General features: G+C 43.6%; 1 protein-coding gene across 1 annotated transcript in view; it reads right to left on the bottom strand.

Moving 5' to 3' along the window:
* The window catches only part of LOC115311845 (organic cation transporter protein), a 53,635-nt gene that overhangs the window by 15,761 nt on the left and 15,802 nt on the right, over positions 1–22,072 (bottom strand). The window contains exons 5-7 of the mRNA XM_042292795.1: positions 18,611–18,765; positions 9,992–10,160; positions 406–553 (exon numbers count right to left, since the gene is read on the bottom strand). Coding sequence (XP_042148729.1) covers positions 406–553; positions 9,992–10,160; positions 18,611–18,765 — 472 coding nt within the window. The remainder of the gene's footprint in view (positions 1–405; positions 554–9,991; positions 10,161–18,610; positions 18,766–22,072) is intronic.

Raw genomic sequence — 22,072 nt, 5'->3', positions numbered from 1 at the left:
GAAGTACAGAACCCCCTGCTGTTGCCAAGCATTTCAAATTCTCAGAATATCAACACCGTCTTTGTAAAGAGCGATCATCCCCAAAAATACTGCTAATGCGAAAAGAAACATTTTAAGGTAATAAAAAATAAAAAAGTGCATCGAGCACACGTCTGTCATGCTAAAACTATACGTGGTATACTAAGCTGAGGCACGAGTTAATGAAACCAGTCAAGCAGCTTTTTTTAGTAAAAGATCGGTCCAGCGATGATAGAACAGTTAACAAACACGACGAACACCAAGATGGTGCACTTTTGACGCTGTCTCAGTGGTCCCATCAGTTTGTAACGTCGGCTGGGTCTAGACCTAAGGTGCAACAAAGTAAAGCAGACTATGGAAATATTTGCAGGGTGAGCTAAACCATACCTCTGTTAATTTTCCTTTGAAGTCCTTGATGATAGCTTCTACTTCGATGTCTTTGATCTTGTTCTTCTTTACAGCATCGTTAAGCTCTCTTTCTGCCTCGTCGTATTTTTTCGTCGCAAGAAGCCAGCGAGGAGACTCGGGCAAAAATCTGTGAAACAAATCTGGGAGCTAAGTAGTTGAACACTTATTCAGACAGGCTGATATATGCCCTGACTCTGCCTATTTATAACAAATAAATTATTTGCAGGACATAACAGTTTACGTGTATTTATAATACCGGAGACGGAGCGGTCGGAGTGTGCAACAGAAGCATGAAAGACAGCCCTATATTTGAAATTTATATTTAGAAAGAGGAGGATTGTTAAGAAAATGTAAAATAATAAACCAATCTGTCACTAAGCTCATTGCTCTGTCCGCATTCCTAAAGTATACTTATTTCCCAATTACTTTGAAACAAAAACACTCACTTCAATATTGATTATTCGGAAGAACGTAATTGGAACTAGTAATGTAACATCACTTGATAAGCATCGACCCTTTCAATAAAAAAAATGCTATTTGCTTTTGATTTTTGGGGTACGGAATGTGCTACGACCCAGTCTTTCCGGATTTACGTAATTTGAATTATTTTTCAAACGAATCGTATTACCAAATGTACTTTTTTAACAAATGTAATTTATTTTTGAGCAATTAGAATATTGTCTTCCCAGTCTAAATTTACAGCACCAAAACAGTAGGTTACGCTGAGGATTAGCGTCGTTGGCGGCTATTTTTCAATGAATGGCAAGGTATGAATTTTTGGGTTCTCTGCTAGAATGCTGTTATAACGATGTTTTTTTATCTTTTTAATGAAGTTGATTACTTTCTCGAGAACTAGATTTTAGTAATGTGTGAATGCTGTCTTGTTTTAACTCAACATAGGGCTATGGGCTAGATTTCATTCGATAACTGTCACTCTCGAGTGGGACAAAAAGCATTACACACAGGTCATGGAAACAAAGCTTGAACATCCCATAGTGTGCACTGTATAAGCATCCAAAGAGAAGGCATGCTTAGCCATAATTATTTATACTTACTCATAATTAGGTGTAAACCATTTTCACAGGCAAAATTTACAAAGCGGTTAAGAGAGAATTTAACCCCACACAGTGCAATGTGCTGTCCGACGCCCTTTCTCGGCGCAACGAGCGGACGTTAAATAGTACGCAAAGAGCAGGACCAAGTATATATTACGGGATACCGTATAAACAGTCAACCCTTAACGCGCGCATGTGGTTCGCAAATGACAAAGCCTAGCTCCTGACATGCATACCTCGGCAAACCTCACTCATGAGGGCCCTCAGTCACCCCCACTCACCCTCATCTTCACAGGCGAGGTGAGGGTGAGTGAGTTTCTGAACCAGGAAAATTCATGAGTGTGAGGGCGAGTGAGGGCCGTGAGGGCCGTGAGGGCCGTGAGGGCGGTGAGGGCGGTGAGTGGCGTGAGGGCCATGAGTGGCTGAGTTTACATGGATGCGATCGTAGCGAATCGAATCGAGATTAACCGCCTATGATTGGGTAGACGAGGAAGGGAAAGGAGGATCGCGGGCGCGTGACTGGTCACATCTCGATCCGATGCGCCATGGTCGCATCCATGGAAACGTAGCCAGTGAGTGAGGGGCGTGAGGGCCTTGAGGGCGGTGAGGCGCGTGAGGGCCGTGAGGGGCGTGAGGGCCGTGAGGGCGGTGAGTGCGTGAGGCCCCCTTCAGATCGAGCATCTTTCTCAGCAAGTTTGGTGTGTAATGTAGTGACAAGTTTCACTGTTTTCGCTATGTTTAGCAGACTTTGGGTTTTGGTTGTCAACCTTGTTATGTGTTTGTTATTGGATCAGAAAAGTAAAACCTACCAGTCGTAACCAAGACCGCGATGTGTTTGGCTCAAGTCATTACAGTTGGCGACGAGAAACTAAGCCTAAACGGCGACGTCCGTTAGAGAACAAAGAAACACCACGGCGGGCAGAAGCGGCCACAGCGGCGGCAGTATGACAACCAACGGCATCGGAGAATACCAGCTCGGAACAGGGAGCGCATGGGAAGGGTATGTCGAAAGGTTGGAGATGTACTGCGTGTGTCACAAGCTGGCTAGCGAAGAACAAAAGCGCGCGGTTTTATGCAGTTGCTGCGGCGCCGAAACGTACTCGCTCATAGTTACGCTGGTAAAGCCTAGTCGTCCGACGACAGCGAACTATGCAGACATTGTGGCAGCAGTGAAGTCGCACATGCACTCGCGGCCTTCCGAGCTCTACGCAAGATTCAAGTTTTACAAACGGAATCAAGCGGCGGGGGAAAGCATCGCTGATTACGTGACAGCTCTCCGCAAGCTAGCGGGCGACTGTGAGTTCGGGGACAAACAGTTGCCGCTCGATGTCATGCTCCGTGATCGTTCATATTAAAAATAGCGCAAAAGAGACGGGACAAAAAGACGAAGAAGCACACAGGACAAACGCTCCGTGATCGTTTTGTGTGTTGACGTTCGACGCGGCGTATGACTTGGCGCTCACGGCGGAAGCCGCAGCAAGGCAGCTGAAGGACATCAACGAGGATCGAAAGACGGTCGCGGACGGGGACGCCAGCGTGCATGCAACCGCAGAGAAGAGCTCGCCTCACGAAAAGAAAGAGAGTTGCTACCGTTGTAACGGTAAGCATCCTCCAACTTCATGCAAGTTTAAGACTTCGACATGTTATAAGTGTCAGAAGCTAGGGCACATCGCGGCAGCGTGTCGTTCGAAAAAACAGGCGGTGAAGCCAGCGACGGAAAGCAAGCGTGGAAACGCAAAACAGGTGCACGAAGTGGATGAGTTATTCTCCATCTGCGAGCTAACCGAGGCACCAAAGAAGTACATGGTCGAAGTTTTCATTGCAAATGAGCAAGTCACTATGGAAGTGGACTCTGGTGCATCCTGTTCGATAGTCAGCGAAGACACGTTCAGGAAAATTGAAGCAAGCTCAAGAAAAAAGATCCCTATCGTGGAATCGAGCACCAAGCTGGTCATATGGTCCAGTGAAACGCTGCCGACCCTCGGTAAAGCGATGGTGGACGTCATGTTCAGAGATCACGTTGCAACATTACCGTTGCTAGTGGTCGGAAGGCAAGCAAACAGTTTGCTGGGCAGGAACTGGTTTCCAGCATTGGGGATTGGAGTGCAAGGCATCCAAAAGCTCAGCAGCTCCGAAGAGGACCTAACGGAAGCTTTTCAGGAGATTTTCGGCAGCGACTTGCCAGGATTCACAGGAGCACCCCTTCACATTGAACTGAAAGACACCGCTGAGCTAAAGTTCCTCTAGTGTCGTCCAGTGCCATTTGCCCTTCGTGAAGACGTCAACAACGAGCTGGACCACCTCCAGAAGCAAGGCATCTTGGAGCCTACCCAGTATGCCAGCTGGGCGACGCCACTGGTAGTGGTAAGAAAAAAAGACGGGTCCCTGAGACTGTGTGGGGATTATCGAAGTACGGTGAACAAGGCCGTGAAAAGCAATGTTTACCCTCTACCCACCACCACCGAAGTGTTTGCAGCAATAGGCACCAGCTGCATTTTCACAAAACTCGACCTCGCGCAGGCCTACCAGCAGCTGACGCTGGACGATAAGTCTGCAGAGCTCCTCACAATCAACACCTTGAAAGGACTTTACAAAGTCCGACGACTGCCTTTCGGTGTTTCGGCAGCGCCGGGACTGTTTCAGCGTGTCGTCGACAGTCTGATCTCTGGAATCCCTGGTGTTGTGGCGTACCTGGATGATATCATCATCTCGGGAAAAACAAAACAAGAGCACAACGAGTGTGTGGAGGCTGTGTTGCGACGGTTACAAGACGCCAGACTGAGGGTCAACAAGGACAAGTGCCAGTTTGGCAAGACAAGCATAGAGTACCTTGGACAGAAGATCGATGCTTCGGGGATTCACCCAAGTGCCAGCAAGGTTGCAGCAATCCACAGCGCTCCAGCTCCAACTAACAAAAAAGAACTACAGGCCTTCTTAGGCATGGTGAACTTCTACAGTCGATTCCTGGAGGGGAAGGCAGAGGTTGCAGAGATTTTGCATCGCCTGCTAGACGACGGGCGTAAGTGGACCTGGACAAGGGAACACCAGAACACTTTTGAGAGCCTCAAGAAACTGCTGACTTCTGAGTCTCTTCTGGTGAAGTACGACACCAGTCGTCCTCTGGTGCTATGCTGTGGCGCCTCACCAGTGGGGGTTGGAGCAGTGTTGGCACACCAAGACGACGACGGGAATGAGCTTCCTATCGCATATGCCTCACGTACTCTTGGCAAGAGCGAGCGAAATTATGCACAAATCGACCGAGAAAGTCTTGCCGTTGTCTACGGGGTTAGACACTTTCACCAGTATCTGGCAGGAAGAAGTTTTACGACCATAACAGATCATAAGCCGCTACTGGGATTGTTTGGCACAGACAAGCGCATGCCTGAGGTCCTGTCACCTCGAATGCTACGGTGGACACTCCTGCTGAGTGCGTACAACTACCAGATCAAGTACCGGAAGGCTCAAGACAACTCTAACGCGGATGGTCTAAACCGGCTGCCACTGCCTGGAGATGTTGACGAACCAGCACCACCCGGTGACATCCTGTTGCTTGAAGCCGTCCAGTACCCTCCACTTCTGGCTACTGACATTGCGGCCTTGACCGGAAAGGTCACCGTGCTCTCAAGAGTGAAGCAGTGGGTGCTCAGCGGATGGCACGATGACAGTTCTGGTGGAGATTTCGCACCATTCGAAGTGAGGCAAACAGAATTGTCAGTGCATCGAGACTGTTTGTTATGGGGTAACCGTGTCGTGATCCCCAAGGCGGCAAGGAGCCAAGTCCTACAGCTCTTGCACGCAAATCATCCTGGAATGACGGCAATGAAGGCAATGGATCGTAGCCTAATCTGGTGGCCGAAACTCGATGAGGAGATAGAGGAGTTAGTGCGCTACTGCGACAAGTGCCAAGCCAACCGTCAAAGCGACCCCAAGGCACCAGTACATTTCTGGATTAAACCAGAGCAGCCCTGGAGCAGGTCGCACGTCGACTTCGCAGGTCCAGTTAAGGGCGAGGTCTTCTTGGTGATCGTTGATGCATATTCCAACTGGGTGGAAGTAGAAATCATGCCATCGATGACCTCTACTGCCGTAATCAGGAGCCTGCGCAAGTGTTTTGCAACACATGGGTTGCCGGACGTCATTGTGTCCGATAATGGAACTGCATTCACCAGCCGAGAGATGCAGGACTTCCTCAAGCTCAATGCTGTCCGCTTTATGCACACAGCTCCATACCACCCTGCAAGCAAGGGCAGGGTAGAGCGGATGGTGAGGGAGGTGAAGGCGACACTCAAGAAGCAGTCGGAAGGAGATACCCAGTGCAGAATCTCGCGATTTCTGTTCAAATAGCACACCACCCCCCACTCGGTGACCGGCAAGACTCCAGCTGAGCTCATGATAGGACGGAAGTTGCGTTCGCCACTGGACAGGCTTCATCCGGATCGGATTAGAGAACAGGAGAGACCAGACCTAAAGGTGAAGAAGTTCCAACTAGGAGATGCAGTCTACATGAGAAGTTTCATCCCTGGCCCGCGATGGAAAGCAGCAAAGGTGGTTGCCATAATGGGCCCAGTCTCGTACAAAGTGCAGCAGGAGAACGGCGAGACTCATCGACGCCACCGTGACCAGCTGCGCAAGGCTTGGCTGGACGTGAGCATCAACCCAACGAGCCGGGACAATGCTGTTCAGCTACCACCCATCACTTGTCGTCAAGAGCCAACAGAACAAGTGCCTTCACCAAATGCAGAGGTCCATGACCAGCCGACAAGTCCTCCTCCTCGAAGGTCATCAAGACTGCGTCGACCAGTCTCCAGATTGGGACCTTATGTGTATTAACTAACGAGACTGTGCTCCTTACTAAGAGGGGAGGGATGTAATGCAGTGACAAGTTTCACTGTTTTAGCTATGTTTAGCAGACTTTGGGTTTTGGTTGTCAACCTTGTTATCTGTTTGTTATTGAATCAGAAAAGTAAAACCTACCAGTCGTAACCAAGACCGCGATGTGTTCGGCTCAAGTCATTACATGGTGTTAATGGCGGGTGGCTCTCTAGCTTTCCCTAGATCGACACGAATTGCTGAGATCGGGTCCGGCTCGAAATAGGCAAGCAACTCGGAGCAATTCGAATACGTTTGAAGCGGCTGCATCCAATCAGGGACGCAACATTTTCACGTGATACCTTGTGCCGGTGATGATGACACCGAAAGACTTGGTTCCGGTCTGAAATCGATCGTTTTTTGGAAATAAACTGTTTCAGAAAGGTGCATTAGTATTCTTAACGAGGTTTAAATGCATCAAAACACGTTTATAACGCGTAATTCTGTCTAAATAGTGCAAGAAAAATAAAATTTTTATGATGACGATGGTAAATTGCAGCAATAGGTTGCTGCGTGTGATCGCCGGCGGCCCGTGTTGCTGGCGTTGCGACGTAAAGTTTCTGGGCGAAATTGCCCCACCTGAAGCTGGCCTGAGTGGCGTGAGGGTCATGAGTGCGTGAGGGGCGTGAGGAGTGTGAGGGCCGCAAGGGCGGTGAGGGGCGTGAGGGCGGTGAGTGGCGTGAGGGCGGTGATGGGCGTGAGGGCGGTGAGTGGCGTGAGGACTATGAGTGCATGAGGGCCGTGAGGGCGGTGAGGGCCGTGAGGGCCATGAGGGCGGTGAGGGCCCTGAGGGCGGTGAGTGGCGTGAGGGCCATGAGTGAGTGAGGGGCGTGAGGGCCGTGAGGGCGGTGAGGGGCGTGAGGGCCGTGAGGGGCGTGAGGGCCGTGAGGGCGGAGAGTGCGTGAGGGCCGTGAGGTTCAGTGAGGGTGAGTGAAGGGCTGAAAATGAGTGTGACTGTGAGGGTGAGGGTGAGTGAGGGGCTGAAGGTGAGTGTAGCTGTGAGGGTGAGGGTGAGTGAGGGGCTTAGGTGAGTGTGGCTGTGAGGGTGAGGGTGAGTGAGGGCGACCTAAAATGCCGACCTCTGCTCACATGATCCGAGAACGTCATTGATGGTTGTTAGTAACGTTACTACATTGCAGCCCCTCCTCAGTCCGCTTCCCGTCGTTTAAAGCGCAATCTAGATTTTTCGGGTCAAAAGTCTGGGTTTTATATAGCACGGTGAAAAGCCACCTAGACGCTCTGCTTCGAAACACATGTATTCCTTAGAATACACTACAGCTATAGTTGCAGCCGTTCTCAAAACAGTTTAGCGTCCAACGACGGGAAGCGTTCCGTGGAAGCAGCGTCTATGGGGAGCTTCGTAACTGAGCTAATCTGCTAACGTTGATTAGTACGTAAAACGAATAGAGCAGCAATTGAAAGAGTCACGACCTAGGGCAGAAGCCAGATGATAAATTAGGATATGCGATCAACCTTCTCCCCTCGAAATTAATTTAGTTACACAGGGGCTCTTCTCAATCAAAAAAGCACTAAGGAGACAGGTCGCTAGAAACAGCCTCTAAGGAACCAGGAGCCAAATATTTTACTAGGAGAATACATTCTACTTTGTTCGGTTATATTAGACAGCGCATCCTCAGCGCCAAATCATCTCTCAGCAGTTTAGAATGTCCAGGTCTAAGAGAACGCATTGAACTATCGATGCTGTCGAGCTTTGCTGAGGAAAGGGGTGCCGCCGGCTAACCGAGACACCGCATTCGCTAAAGCTTCATGCAGAGACGGCAGTTTCAGCTTTCTCAACGGATTTACCCAACAATAAAGAGCGGCAGCCGCCGCCCCTCCCAGTTTAAAAAGTAAACCTCGAGGCTATGCGCGTCTAGCCTTTCCATTTACGGAAACGCTGTTGGTGCCGAGGCCATTGGATTTTCACGGAATAAGATGCATTTCCTACTGAAGTATTTGCCAAACCCGTCAAAACTTCTCGTGAGAGCAAACCCTTGGCACACTTCACTATTGATTAACTTTATACTCGTCCTGATAATTTCGATACACACGGTGGGTAAGCAAATAGGTGGGTCATGCGTGTGACGCGTCCTAAACCCACTCAAAGCTCCCCGTAACCAAACATAACTAGCTATTACGCACGCATCCTGAGCACACACACATTCTGTGCGCCTCGGCGTTACAAAGGCGGTCGAGGCATCCTTTTTTTTTTATTTCGTGTTTTAACTAGTGTGGGTAAACTCAGCAACCTATTTCCCGCGGCTATTTTCTATGGAAGTCGAATGGTTTTAATCCATAGAGTTATTATAAAATACCCTTAGAGGTTCAACTGGCGCTACTGTGCTGCAGCGAATTGCGGTAATGCATTTCTATGAGAAAAGTGAGTGCATTTTCTCTTTGCGCTCAATTATAAGAGATAATATCCCGAATAATTCGTACGTACTAGATAGAACGTAATTGGTCAGTTAAGGCGTTTTTTTTTCAAATTAATTGCATTAAAACAGTGATAAAATGGCTTCGCGCATGTATTTATGTGCACTGTCGGATACTGTTAGGGCGAAAACGACGTTGGCGATTTTAAGCATTGGTCATATACGTTACAAACGAATGAAGGACATCCGGAAAACTAAGAGAGACGGCAAGATCTACGCAGTAACACTGGATCTGTAACTCCCTGCGCATATACGATCAAAATAAATTGAAGGCCACGTAATATAGTCCGATTTTCAATAAGTAAGTACGGCTTTATTCTTTCTGCTCTTTGCGAATATGCTTGTTGTATGTTCAAAACACCACTCGCACGCTCGAAAGTTTTGATAGCAAGTGCCCGATAAATGCTGTTCGACAGTAAAACTAATAAAAGGAGACACCTTTCATAGCCCACATACCTTGCTCCTTTAGTTTTGAATGAAAGTTGCAAGGCGTGGTCATATTCGTTTAATGACAAGACTGGCATATTAGCAATATATAGTCGTCACCTGAATGCTGGCATGCCTTGAACACGCTCTATATTCTTGTAAATTGTTATTTTGTTTACAATCGCCGCTGGTTTTTACACACCTGCTGAGGAACAGAGGTTTCGGCCCTAAATATAACAAAGTTAAATCGTCCACTGAGAAAGAAAATGCTCTAATTAAAGCAATTGCACTTCTACAATGTTATTAAAGGTACATACTATTTGGTACGACTCGAATAAAAAAAAACTGTGTTCCATGGTATTTTCTGGCGAAGAGATAAAATGCACGCGCGTTTTCACATAAGAATGCACAGGAGCGCCTCAAAAATAGACTGGTTGCTGTGTACTTTGATTTGAATCCCGGAAGTTGCATAGACATTAGCGCCAGTTGAACCTGTAGTGTACATTATGATAACTCCATGATTTATTCTTCAAGTGTTTGATTTGGATTTAGGATTGTGAGCCCGCGAATCGTTCTTCCAGTGAATGTCTATTTTTTTTAGTTTCAGGTGCAATTGACGTACCGTCACTCATTGAAATAATTAGGTTAATACCACAATGCAATTCACGAGCATTTCGGGGAAACAGAGGAGTGGACTTTTGTCTAAGCAACGTTACCCAAACTAGGTAAACAAGATATTAATTTTCAATTCACTCTTTTCGATTCATGTGGTGCTTGACTTACAACCAGTTGATGGCCAACAGAAGACAGGCACACGATATGGCTATCTGCATATAAAACCAGTCACGGATAAACCAGGCAAGGCCGACCAGAGTCACAAGGCCCGTCGTCCAGCCCCCATTGGCTATTAGTACGCCTAGCGCACGATGCCGAGCAGATAAGACTTCCAGCACTGAAATAAAACAAGATTGGTTTTGTTACCTACGAGTATACGAATAAGTTAAAACATCAGGGAACCAAACAAAAAATGAAAGCTGTTTACAATTCCCTGTAACGCCGGTTAGAGCGCAGCTCTTGAGGAGGAAGGTGGAAGCGTACTGAGGGATAGGTGACTCCTCGAGGTCACATGACCTAAGGGGGCTCGCGTGACGACAGGGCGGTCACGTGACCTCGTGGGTCGCGTTACTTCAGGGGGTCACGTGAACTCGGGGGATCACGTGTCCCCAAGGGGATCGCGTGACCTCAGGGGGTTACATGGCCTCAGTGGTGTCACGTGGCCTCAGGGGGTCACGTGATCTGAGGCGGGTCACGTGACCTGAGGGGGGACACGTTACCTGAGGGGGTCACGTAACCCCGGGGGGTCACGCGACCTGGGGGGTCACGTGACCTGAGTGGGTCACGTGACCTCATGGAGTCACGTGACCTCGGGGGGTCACGTGATTTCGCGGTTACGCTGACGGCGACGCCGACGCCGACGCCGACGCCACTCAAGCCGGAAACGGGCCTCTAAGAGCTGCGCTCTAAAACTTCGTAAAGAAACGAACACAAAAAGGTAGGATGCGAGCAAAGTTACTTTTTGTGGCGGCTCTTATGGATACCAGCAAACAGAAGTCCCTCCAAGGATATGATGATGTGTATTTAAAGCCAGTCCCGGATGAACAAGGCAAGGCCGACCTGCGTCCAGCCGCCTTTGGAGACATCCGTGTCTAGCATTAAAATATAACAAGATTGAGTTTGCGAACTAACAATAGAGATAGGATTCCTTATTTAGAAACACGATGAGGTAAGTCTACACCAGAACAGATCCGCCAAGGTATCATGTAACACCCCTCCACACACACAAAAAAACAACAACAGAAACATGTGTTTTAAAAAAGAAGTGATTTGGGACGGGCAAACTTAATTTTGTTGCGGTTGTAATGAGCAGTTTTGGATATTAGTAGTGAGCACGCGCAATAATACACTCATGGCTACGTTTTCGTGGTTGAGGTGATTGGAACATAAAGCTGCTGTATACTGATACTTTAAATAAAAAAAAGCTTTTTTCACAGCTCAAATGCAACTACGCATTTCTTTTTTTTTTCATATTATCCTATCACCTCGATTCTTTGTGTTGTTTTTTACCTCGAGACAATAGCCAAATAATGCTCGGCGTTGTAAACTATTTTAGATACTTTTCAATTGAATTTATTTTCTAAGCATACTTCTAACACCAGGACCCCAAAACTCAGCTTTTGTTGTAAGGTTCCCAATTACACTTTCAAAGAAGCCCATAGTTGGCTTGTCTGCTTGGGGAATTGTGTTTAATTATCGGTCATTATCGCGTGAATCGCATTATTTATATCCTTTATATTATTATCGTTATTATTATTATTAGTAGCAGTAGTATTATCGAAGGTTTGCATGCAAATTGAGGTAGCGTGTTGGGTAAAATTTTAATTAAAAAAAATATGTATATATATATATATATATATATATATATATATATATATATATATATATATATATATGTATGTATGTATAATCCCCCCCTGTAAACCGTCCTTTCCAGGCCGTCGCGCATTCCTTATCTTAAGAAAGTGTAAAAACGACAGCAATATATATATATATATATATTTGCATATCTTCTCAGACAATCTGAAATAGATTTTATGAGGCTTAGAGACTACAAACATATTCTAATCTGGAATATTTTTTCAAATGTCGAACTTTTTTTTTTACGATTTTCAATAAAGTTTGGAAAGATTTTGTGTGACTTTTTCAAGATACTATAATGACCTTGACATCCCCAGAAAGCTCGAATCTACATATTTTCAAATGAAGCAGTGCTCATGTTATCTGTACAAAATAAAATAAGTTACGTACATTTGAATAACAAACGCTTCTTAGGACTCGTGAATTTCAAAATCGATTTTAAAAAAAATTATATGCTATATTTTTAATAATACCCAGCGATAAGGTGATTTCTTGAAAAAATATAAATATCTTATATTGCATTTCGTTTATTTTACCGCAATGTAAGCTTGAACATTATCAGTTGCATGGGCGTACTTAGAGGAGAAAGGGGGTGGGGTGGGGGGGGGGGGGGGAGGTTGGGGACTGCACTTTCCCAAAACCCCCAAGGTCAAAATATTTGAATGAAAAATCGACACACACCAGCTTTTTCAAAAAGAAATGGTCAGTGTTTGTTGATATAACACATACTACGTCCACAAACCAGAGATGGTAGACCTTCTGTCGTCATGTGGTTTTCCCTTCCCCGCCCCCCGCAAGCTAAATTACAACTTACCCCCCCCCCCCCCCCCCCCCCCACAAGCCTGACCCATGAATCCGCCCCGGTCAGATGTGCGTTAAAAACGACAAGCTTTCTTGTGTAGTAAAATACTTTATACTCCACGTTCCACACATTTCCATTTATATTTAAGGTTATGTGTCAATGAAAATATTAATAAGAGCTAAGTTACTATACCATGCAACAATATTGGCCACAATAGCATCATTGTGAGGATGCAGTCCCAACGAACACCTGACAAGAGTCAAGCTTTAATTACGTTCTTGCAAAGTGCTATGCTTTCTGTTTATATTTGCTAGTAGACCAGTTATACCCTATTGCTGCCAATGAAACTCGAAGCAAATAGGATATTAGGTTTTCAAAAAAATCGAACCCGAATTTGTTTAGATTTTTTAGACATTCGTTTATTAAAATGTATGTAAGATATTTCATTTAAGCATATCTTGTTGAATTCCTATTCAAGAAAAAGAGCTCAATTCGAGCTTTCCGGTGATGTCAATATTATTAAAATATTTTAAACCTGTGAGTGGTAAAATATTACAAAATCATGCCAAGAATCATCAAGGGTACGCTGTTGAAAGTTTTTTGAAAATTACTTTAAAAAATAACAATGTTATCAAGTTATTATTGTAATTAATCTATCTTAAAAGTATCTCAGTAGAAGTCTAGTACAGTAGTTTTAATAAGCAACAATACAGCGATTGGTCAAACATGCGATTTCTGACAGCTAGCGGAAAACAGGTCGTGTTTCTTTGAATATTATGGCAAAGATTGGTTATTTTTATGTGTGACCTATATCAGATATTTAATGCTCGACATAACCAGAAATCACAAACTTAGCTCTCTTCATTGAACACAAAATCACTTTGATATATTTAAACAAAATATATCACATATATATGAATTAACTAATGTTTAGAAACCTCTACAAATTCCCGACCGATTTAATTATATATATATATATATATATATACCGGGTGTTTTTGCGAAGACTTTCAAAAATCCTAAACATGAGGGCGTTTGAAAAAGAAAGAAATTGTCTTCGGGAAGAAACTACCAGCCACGGGGGACGTCAGGAGTTGACAAAACATAATAATTAGCCAACTAATTAATTATAATATGTTAATTAACTTTTTAATTACTGGAAGTACACATATAATTCCAATTAGAAAGTTGCTGAGCGTTATCTAAAACCACTATATCAGTCATTTTCAGAGAGACTTTGAGCGCATGAGAAGAGTAGTGGCGCACTAAAGTTACCACTCGTGGAGCAGGTACAAGGCTGGGGCTAGATAAGAGGCGGAAAAATGGCGCGGCGCCTTCCCGCAACCGCTAGCCTTGTACCTGCTCCACGAGTGGTAATTTTAGTGCGCTACTACTCTTCTCACGCGCTCAAAGTCTTTCTGAAAATGACTGATTTAGCGGTTTTCGATAACGCTCAGCAAGTTTCTAATTGGAACCATAAGTCTATTTCCACTAATTAAAAAGTTTATTAACAAATTTTAATTAATTAGCTGGTTAATTAGTATGTTTTTCGCAATTCCTGACGTCCGCCGTGGCTGGTAGTATGTTCCCGAAGGCAGTTTATTTTTGTTTCAAACGCCATAATGTTTAGGATTTTTGAAAGTCTTCGCAAAAACACCCGGTATATATATATATATATATATATATATATACATATGTATCTTCTTTTTGTTTTGAGTTTTTCTACGAGTTTTTTTAAGACATCAATTAATGCTTGAATTTTGTGAGTTGTCCATTTTGACGTCGACCTAGCGTAGATACTAATCTGGCCAGTGATTAGGCGTGGTATTTTTAAATACGTGATATTCACACTTTAACACAAAACCTTAAAAATAAGTGAGATTTGGCGTGAGCAAGAGTAAACAATGTTTTACTACACAACAAAGCTTGCAGTTTTACAACGCACGCCTGACAATGTTCAAGCTTTAATTACGCTCATATAAACAAAATTCTACATATTATATATATGTTTTATTAAACCACTATTATACCTTTCTACCAATTAAATATAAAGAAGATAAAAATATTTTTTTCAGAAATTTGATTTAAACTTTTCTAGATTTTCGAAACATTTATTCACTCAAATATATGCGACATATGTAGTTCAAACATACCGAAGTAAGATTGTGTTCAATGAAAAGAGCCAAGTCTGGTATTTCTGGTTATGTCGGTCATTAAAATAGCTTAAATAGGTCACACATTTTAAATTACCTATATTTGCCAAAATGATCAAAGAGACACCAACTGTTTTCTGCCACCTGTCGGAAATCGCGTGTTTGGTAGCTTAAATAGGTCACTGGCTTAGCTTACCTTAAATAGGTCAGACATTCTAAATTATCTATCTTTGCCAAATTATCAAAGGGGCACAAACTGTACTGACACCTGTCGGAAATGGCCTGTTTGACCACTCGCTATAGTGTTACTTATCACACAATTGTAGTAGAATCCTTCTGTGACACTTTCAATGTAAATGCATTGCCGTAATAAATTGAAAATGATTGTTGTTGCTTTCTATATAATAGTAAGGAATGTCTAACTTCGTCCCTCTGACGACTCCTGGTGTTGTTCTGCAATCTTTTAAATGGGACCGATTTAAAAAAATATTTAATAACCTTGACATTACCGAAAAGCTTGAATTGTGCTTACACACTAAAGTGTGCAACAAATTATTTTTAGTACGCATATTAGTGCATAGGTATACTTTAAAAAAGAGCTACATTGTAGCATTCTGGTTATGTCGAAGTTATTAAATATCTTATATAGGTCACCTTTAAAAACTTTCCAAACTACTGAAAATTATAAAAACAGTGAAAGTTGAGTTTGTTTTCTTAATTATACAAGGATATCCGTTTTTTCCCAGCTCATAAAACTTAATGAAGTCTACTTTGAGAGTATCTCCAAAGAGTATTTTACCACTGTCAGAAGGGCACGTCGAAGTCCTTCAGAACGAACTCATTTAAAGGGTCGGCGAACCAGCGCATGGCGATGAGAGCAAGATCTGGAGCTAATTCGCATATTTGTTGTTGGAGTTCCTTCTGAAGTCGTTTAATATGCCTGTCTGACAGTGGTATAAGTGTTCTATTTTGAGAATGAGAATTCTGGGTTTTCTTAAAATATTTATTAAGTTTTATTGCTTTTGTCGTTATCCAAAACTGCACGCAGGCAAGAAAAAAAAACGCATTAAGCTCTGTTTATTCGCAATACATTTAGGGGGCACAAGAAGGATGCGCGCTTTACGGCACCTTGTGATTACACCGGAAGCATGGTTAGGCGCCTCTGCCAAGGACGCTATCCCGAGATAACAACAAGGAACACAAAACAAGAACGTCTCTCTGCTATGCACCATAGTGGGCAGGGCTAGCGGCATTGTTTGCAATTATTTCCGTCACGCACGCACATACACACGAATACATATAAACACACGCACACAAGCGCACGCGCTCACACGGGCATACACGAAAACGCGCACGCAGGCACGCACGCCTAGACACGTGCGCACTAAAACGCGCATGGAAGTCTGAAAGCGGGCAATGTCGTAATACGTGTTTTTTGAGATGTGTGGATTTATACTTAGGCAAGCTGAGTTTCTGTCTCAGTGGTAAAGACTCTTGATTTGATCGCATCAGATATTGATTAAAAAAGCTTGCAAAAGGATTTTCAGCTTTCTTTTTGTTATGGCCAGTCTCATATTACAAGAAACCATGTTTCCGCGAGAATACATTCTAAACAGAAAACCGGATAAAGTGTATATTTTTAGTATGAACCCCCTTAGTGGTTCGCATGTGTTTTAAAGGGTAACTGCAAAGAAAAAAAGTTTTTTTTTAAACAGCCTAATTGGGACAAGCATGTCACAAAACAAATTTTCCGCTAAAAAAATGATTTTTTTTATCAATATTTACGCCACAGGACGTAATTTAGTAGAGTCAGAACCTCTCCACATTTGAAACTCCCGCTCTTTCGACCCCCGCGGAAGAGGAGTACGCCCCGCCCCTCACTCTCCTTGCCTTGCGGAGTTGAACGACGCAGCGTCTCGACTTCCGGCAAGATCTGGCAACTACGCCAGGCCGCGGTATTGTTCTGGTTTGACGCGGTTTGCGAGCACATGTAGCGAAGACGTGACCGGAGGGGGTGCCCCTGTGATGTTCCCGGAAGACGGAAAGTATCGTTCGTAATCGTCGTGCGTGCTTTGAAAGCGAAGAGAGTCACAGTATCCACGAGTGCGCAACCACAAGCCAAGGTTCACGACAGCGCTGCGTTGGTTTCGGCGATCTTGTTCTGTTTGGTGCAACACGGTGATGCGACAGAGCTGAAACGTTCGTGGTGTGTGTAATGCGGTGCTATGTGTGTTATGCGCGGTTGACGTACAACGGGTCCAGTCCCGCCGTCGTCAGCTGATCCAGTAAAACTGGCCCGGGAGGACGCAGCAAGCGTTTTTAAAAGTAAATCTTCCTTCGTTCTGTTTCAAAATGGGGAAGATTCCGGACGCATACCGCGAGTAAAAAGTTGCGGGCGTTTTCAAATAAATTACGTCGTTTTAATTGAACAATGGACTCCGAATTGTTCTCCTAAATCTGCCGTTTTTATGCTTAGTGTTGTTGGACTGCGTTTGCACAGCGACGTGTTGCGCTCGTCGTGCGGTGTGGATAAATTTGGGCAAGATTTTGTACCTGTCTACAGATGCATGAACTGAGACCACTTTTTACGTAGTGAACATGGTGTTTTTTATTTTGTGTGTCTAGTTGTGGACGTTAGGTGCGCCCGGTGCGAATCTCGATGGCCTCCGGAGCGATATGACGAGAACGGGAAGCACTCACTTGATCGAATGACGTTTTAACGAACGCCCACGTTTCAGCGAATGGCACTTTGGCGAATAGTCGGACGCCGCGAAGCGGCGTTTTCAGGTGGGCGAAGTGGGTTCACATTTTTGTAATGAGCCGCCGCAGACTGTCGCCGCCAAGCGGCGAAAGCGCAGCGCGGCGGATGGGTTAACGCGCGCCCCCGTTATTCGCTAAAACGACGATTCGCTCAATTGTCGCTGTTCGCTAAAACGTCATTCGCTCATGTAATATGGACCCGACGAGAACGTAACTGGACACGTTCGTCGCTACGCAAACGCCCGATTGCCTCCAGCCAAATAGCATTCCTTTCGGGGCGACATGGCTGCTGGAAGGCTCACAGTCGGGATCACGCATCTGACATCTCCGAAAAGTCAGCATTTGCACGCGCAAACAAGCAAAACAAACACAAAAAAAGCACGCTAAGCAAGCAAAGGGGAAAACGAAAGATCCGCGCTATGAAAGCCAAACCCCCGCGTCGCTTCCTATCACTAACACCTGCGACAGCTGCTAAACACACACTACTTCACTTCAAGAAGTCTCACTCAAGCACCTGGGTCAGCACGAAACACTGATCACTTCGCCGAAACGATTAGTCGAGGTAGGCGAGACAGGCGGGAGCAAAGACTACGGCGGCCATGAAAGAATGGCGAAGCTTTTGTTTGTTATGGTATGAATCCAAACGTAAGCGCCCGTCTTGTCAACCTTTTGTAAAGACTAATAACTCTTATCACATGGGTTATTCTTTAAACGTAAAAATATGCCGCTCAAAAGGAAATTGCAACAAATAACAAAGGTTTAACAACCAAGATCTAAGCTGTCAATCAAACTCTTAGGCAATGAGAAGTATAGCAGCCGATTGGGATTAACGTCACGAAATCCCAACTTCGTGGCACGCGATTTAAAACGGGCGAAATAGCCGCAAACTAAAATCAGTCTCACGCAATAAATATTGCTGTAATTTTTTTTTCTCACGGAAAAATTGTTTTTTGACCTGCTTGTCCCAATTAGGCTGTTAGAAAAAATATTTTTTTTTCTTTGCAGTTACCTTTTAAGCACAACTGTGGTAAACAAATAGAAATAATTGGAAGAACACAAAACAGAAGGACGCACAAGACAAAAATGGGAAATCGTATTGTTTGCTTTGCGCTTTATGTTCTTTTTCATTTTTTATATTATCCTTCCCAGCACGCTCTTGATTCCAAGTGTGGTAAACGCGATATAAACAATTAAAAGCTCCAGTTTGCCTACCAAATGTGAAGGTCGTGTTCTGGATTCCTCCCATTCCGAGGGAACTGATGAACCTGCCGACGTTGAACATTAGGAAGTTGGACGAGAAGGCTGTCAAAATGCCAGCAACGATTGGAACGGGAACCATGAACGCCAGCGCCCGCTTCCTTCCATACCTGCGAGCACAAATGAAATAATTTAAGGAGATGAGATGTAGGCGGAAATCAGTCACTCTCCATGGCATCTTTCGGAAAAGCACAACGAAACCATTCAACATCTCCGCGCCCCTAATTTCATTATTTTTTGGCACAACATCTCTCGAAAAAAAAAAAAAAAAAATTATATATTCTTATGCGAAAAAAAAAAAAAAACGCGTTGTAGCGGTTTTAGTTCCAGTCCAAATATTGCGTTAGCGGTCCGGACAACATGTCAAATTCTTAGACTTTGCCATTATCAGAATCGAAAGTTATGAGCGATTTCAGAAAATGTTTAGTCGGAAAATGGCAGCCGACGAAACCCACGAGTTTACGGAGATGAATGCCGGGTGTCCGAAAGAAAACAAAACATATAGGAGTACAGATTTTTTTTTTTCATCCAAAAAATAATCTAATATTCAGTAACAATCGGTCTCCCACCAAATACGTGGCTAGCAATCCGGGCCAAATGGCAAGTTTTCAGAGCTTCCCTTTATTTAACACAAACTTTATAAGCAATCTTTATTAGTATGTTTTAACAAAAATATAGCGGCCGATGAAGCCTAAGAATACTTGAAGACGAGTGGCGTCGGCTACCAAGGACAGGACCCATTTCCGTTAAGAAAACTTTGAAAATCGCTTCTACCTTTTTATTGCATAACAGCAAGCTCTAAAGCTCTAGCTTCTTGTTTGGGCCGTTAATGTCCACACTAACGGCCCACATTGGGGTGGAGACGAAGCGCTCGGTGAGTGTAGTTTAGTTTTGAAGTAAAAATAATATAAAATTTTGGTTTTCGCAGGAACACTACAGTTTAAATTTCGACTCTGGTTTGAGGTTGACACACTTCTGCTGAATACCTTAATGCCTAAATAAACATATTACATGCCAGCTTTATACTATTATACGCTCTTCCGTTTTAGTTATCTAAATTTATAAATTAAAAATTGATACGAATCAAATATTCAGTTGTTATGATAAGATACCAACTGCATTTTCTTATTTCCTCTTATCACCCGCCCACGACTTACCGTCATTAGGCTTATTGGGGCCGCCATATTGCTGCACCAATTTGATCGGTTGTCTGGTTTTCAAAACTGCGTTACGCAATATATAGGTATTTTTTCATAATTCTGGTGACACTTTGTATTTATTTTAATAAAAAGCGTGTCATTTAGTTGTGCTTTTAACATGTGTTCCAAAAAAGCGAGGCTGTTTTTTATTTCTTTAGTACCCAAAAGGTATGATTAATCTTACCGCTTTTTTTGTGTCCGCGTATGGTCTACGTACACTATTTCCCAAGATGTAAATAATACGGGTCGTTCACTGCCTTTCTTGCAGTTGCATCACCAATGTTACCATTAACCCCGTCGTGAAAGAAGCATTAAAGGAACGACGGTGAAGGGGTCAGTATAAAAGATCCCGAGACACGACTCTGAGAAGATCATTTTACTTGGATTGTTTACTTGGCGATAATGCATTGACCTCTACCGTTTGCATCTTAAGCCCCGGCGTCTCGTCATACAGAATATGGACTTACATCATTATCATAGACGACTCGGTAGTTCATCGATTATAACGACATCGGGATGTTTTATGATTTGCGCATTGGGTGCAACGCAATTACATATCCTTGCCGATAAAATACAAAAACAACGCCTGTAAGAACAGTTGTTTATAAAGAAACAAATAAGTGCGCACATATGATTCTACTCCGTTGTTCTACGTGTCAAAAGCGGTGCCTATACTACCGACCTAGTCAGAACACTCTTTTGCTCTTTAGATCTTGTGTCTTTACCACAGGAAAACATATCACAATAAAATTCGTCTAAAATGTATTTTGTGACTTTTTTTTCATAGCTTCACGATTGTTATTAACAGCCAAATATTGCTTTCTCTACAAACCAACTGTACGAATAATCACGCAAAACAAAAAAAAAATCCATTTCTAGCGCTGAGAATCCATCTGCAGAAATAAACATATTCCCTGGAGCAACAAAGGAAGTCTTTTGAATTACAAATCTTATTTTGAGGATGCTTTAGCTTCGCCTTTAAGAGTGGCAGACAATGGCAAAACATATGAACATATAAACTCCCGCTCGTTTGCAAGACATACAAGTGTGCCTTGGGTGGCCTAATCAGTATAGCGTGTCTGGCTCGCTACAGAAGAAACAAGGGTTCAAATCCCGCCTAAAAGATTTTTTTTTTTTTTTTAAGGGAAGTGAATAACTTTATAAAGTTAAATCATTTGAGACCATGTGGCGAATTTTACTTCGCATTACATGTCATATTATTTATTCACTTTCATTCCACGCGTGACGTCACGTTTCACGTGAGCGTTGTGGGTTGTTGGAAATTCCCGCGCGAGTTCATGTGGCCGTGACGTCATTACCCTATCGACCAATCTTGGATTTTAGCGCACACCACCGACACCAGCGTTTTTGTAACACAGGCTCCTTAACGCTACGCGCTAAAATGGTATTAAATGTCTCAAAAACATTTCAATGCTATTTCTTATAAATGAGGGACCGATTACACTTTTAGGTGTTTATCCCCAGCGACATATCTAAAAACGAAGGTCAGCAGGGAACGGTTCCAATTTCAGGTGCGTATCCCTAGCGATATATCTAAAAAAAATCAGTAGTCGGTATTGAACATGTAGCATGCCGCATAGTTTTCTTTTATTTGTGGCTAGCATTTCTTTTCTTTAACCTAGACTATTATGCTTAGCAACGCTTCACTTCTTGTGTACATAAAGTGTCAACCACAATAAGTAGTGTGATTAATGCTTTGCGTCGTTCGGGCAGCTTGTAAGTAATAAATGAGTGATTACCGTAAGTATGCGTGTCATATACTATATCTCTAAGGTGTCTTCGGTATTCATCATTCGAGCGAGTAACAGACTTAGACGTGCTGGCAGAAGACGGCCTATTCAATACCTTGACTTCGTATAATGTGTTGGGATCCATACTACATTAATATTGCACATTCCGATGTCTACACCCATATTCTGTAAACCGAAAATTGGAGCTAACATGATGATACTGAACAGTATTATGTTCATTTTTGGATGTACCTCGGCCTCATACTCAAGCCGCTTTTAAACCAGTTTTGTTTCAAGATTCCTTAACCCGATTTGCCGAGCACGTCAAACAACTCTGGCTTGTTATCTGCATAAAAAAACTATTTATGTTTTTTTTTTTTTGTAATGTGTACTGCGCTGCTGCTCTAAGCCATTTTTTAAGACAACTGTTGCATTAACTGAATAAAGTGAGATGCATGTAAATCTCA

The sequence above is a fragment of the Ixodes scapularis genome, unplaced genomic scaffold (assembly GCF_016920785.2).
Source record: "Ixodes scapularis isolate PalLabHiFi unplaced genomic scaffold, ASM1692078v2 PGA_scaffold3__209_contigs__length_174095766, whole genome shotgun sequence".
Taxonomy (NCBI): Eukaryota; Metazoa; Arthropoda; class Arachnida; order Ixodida; family Ixodidae; genus Ixodes; species Ixodes scapularis.
This window is presented reverse-complemented; position numbering and strand designations above follow the sequence as displayed.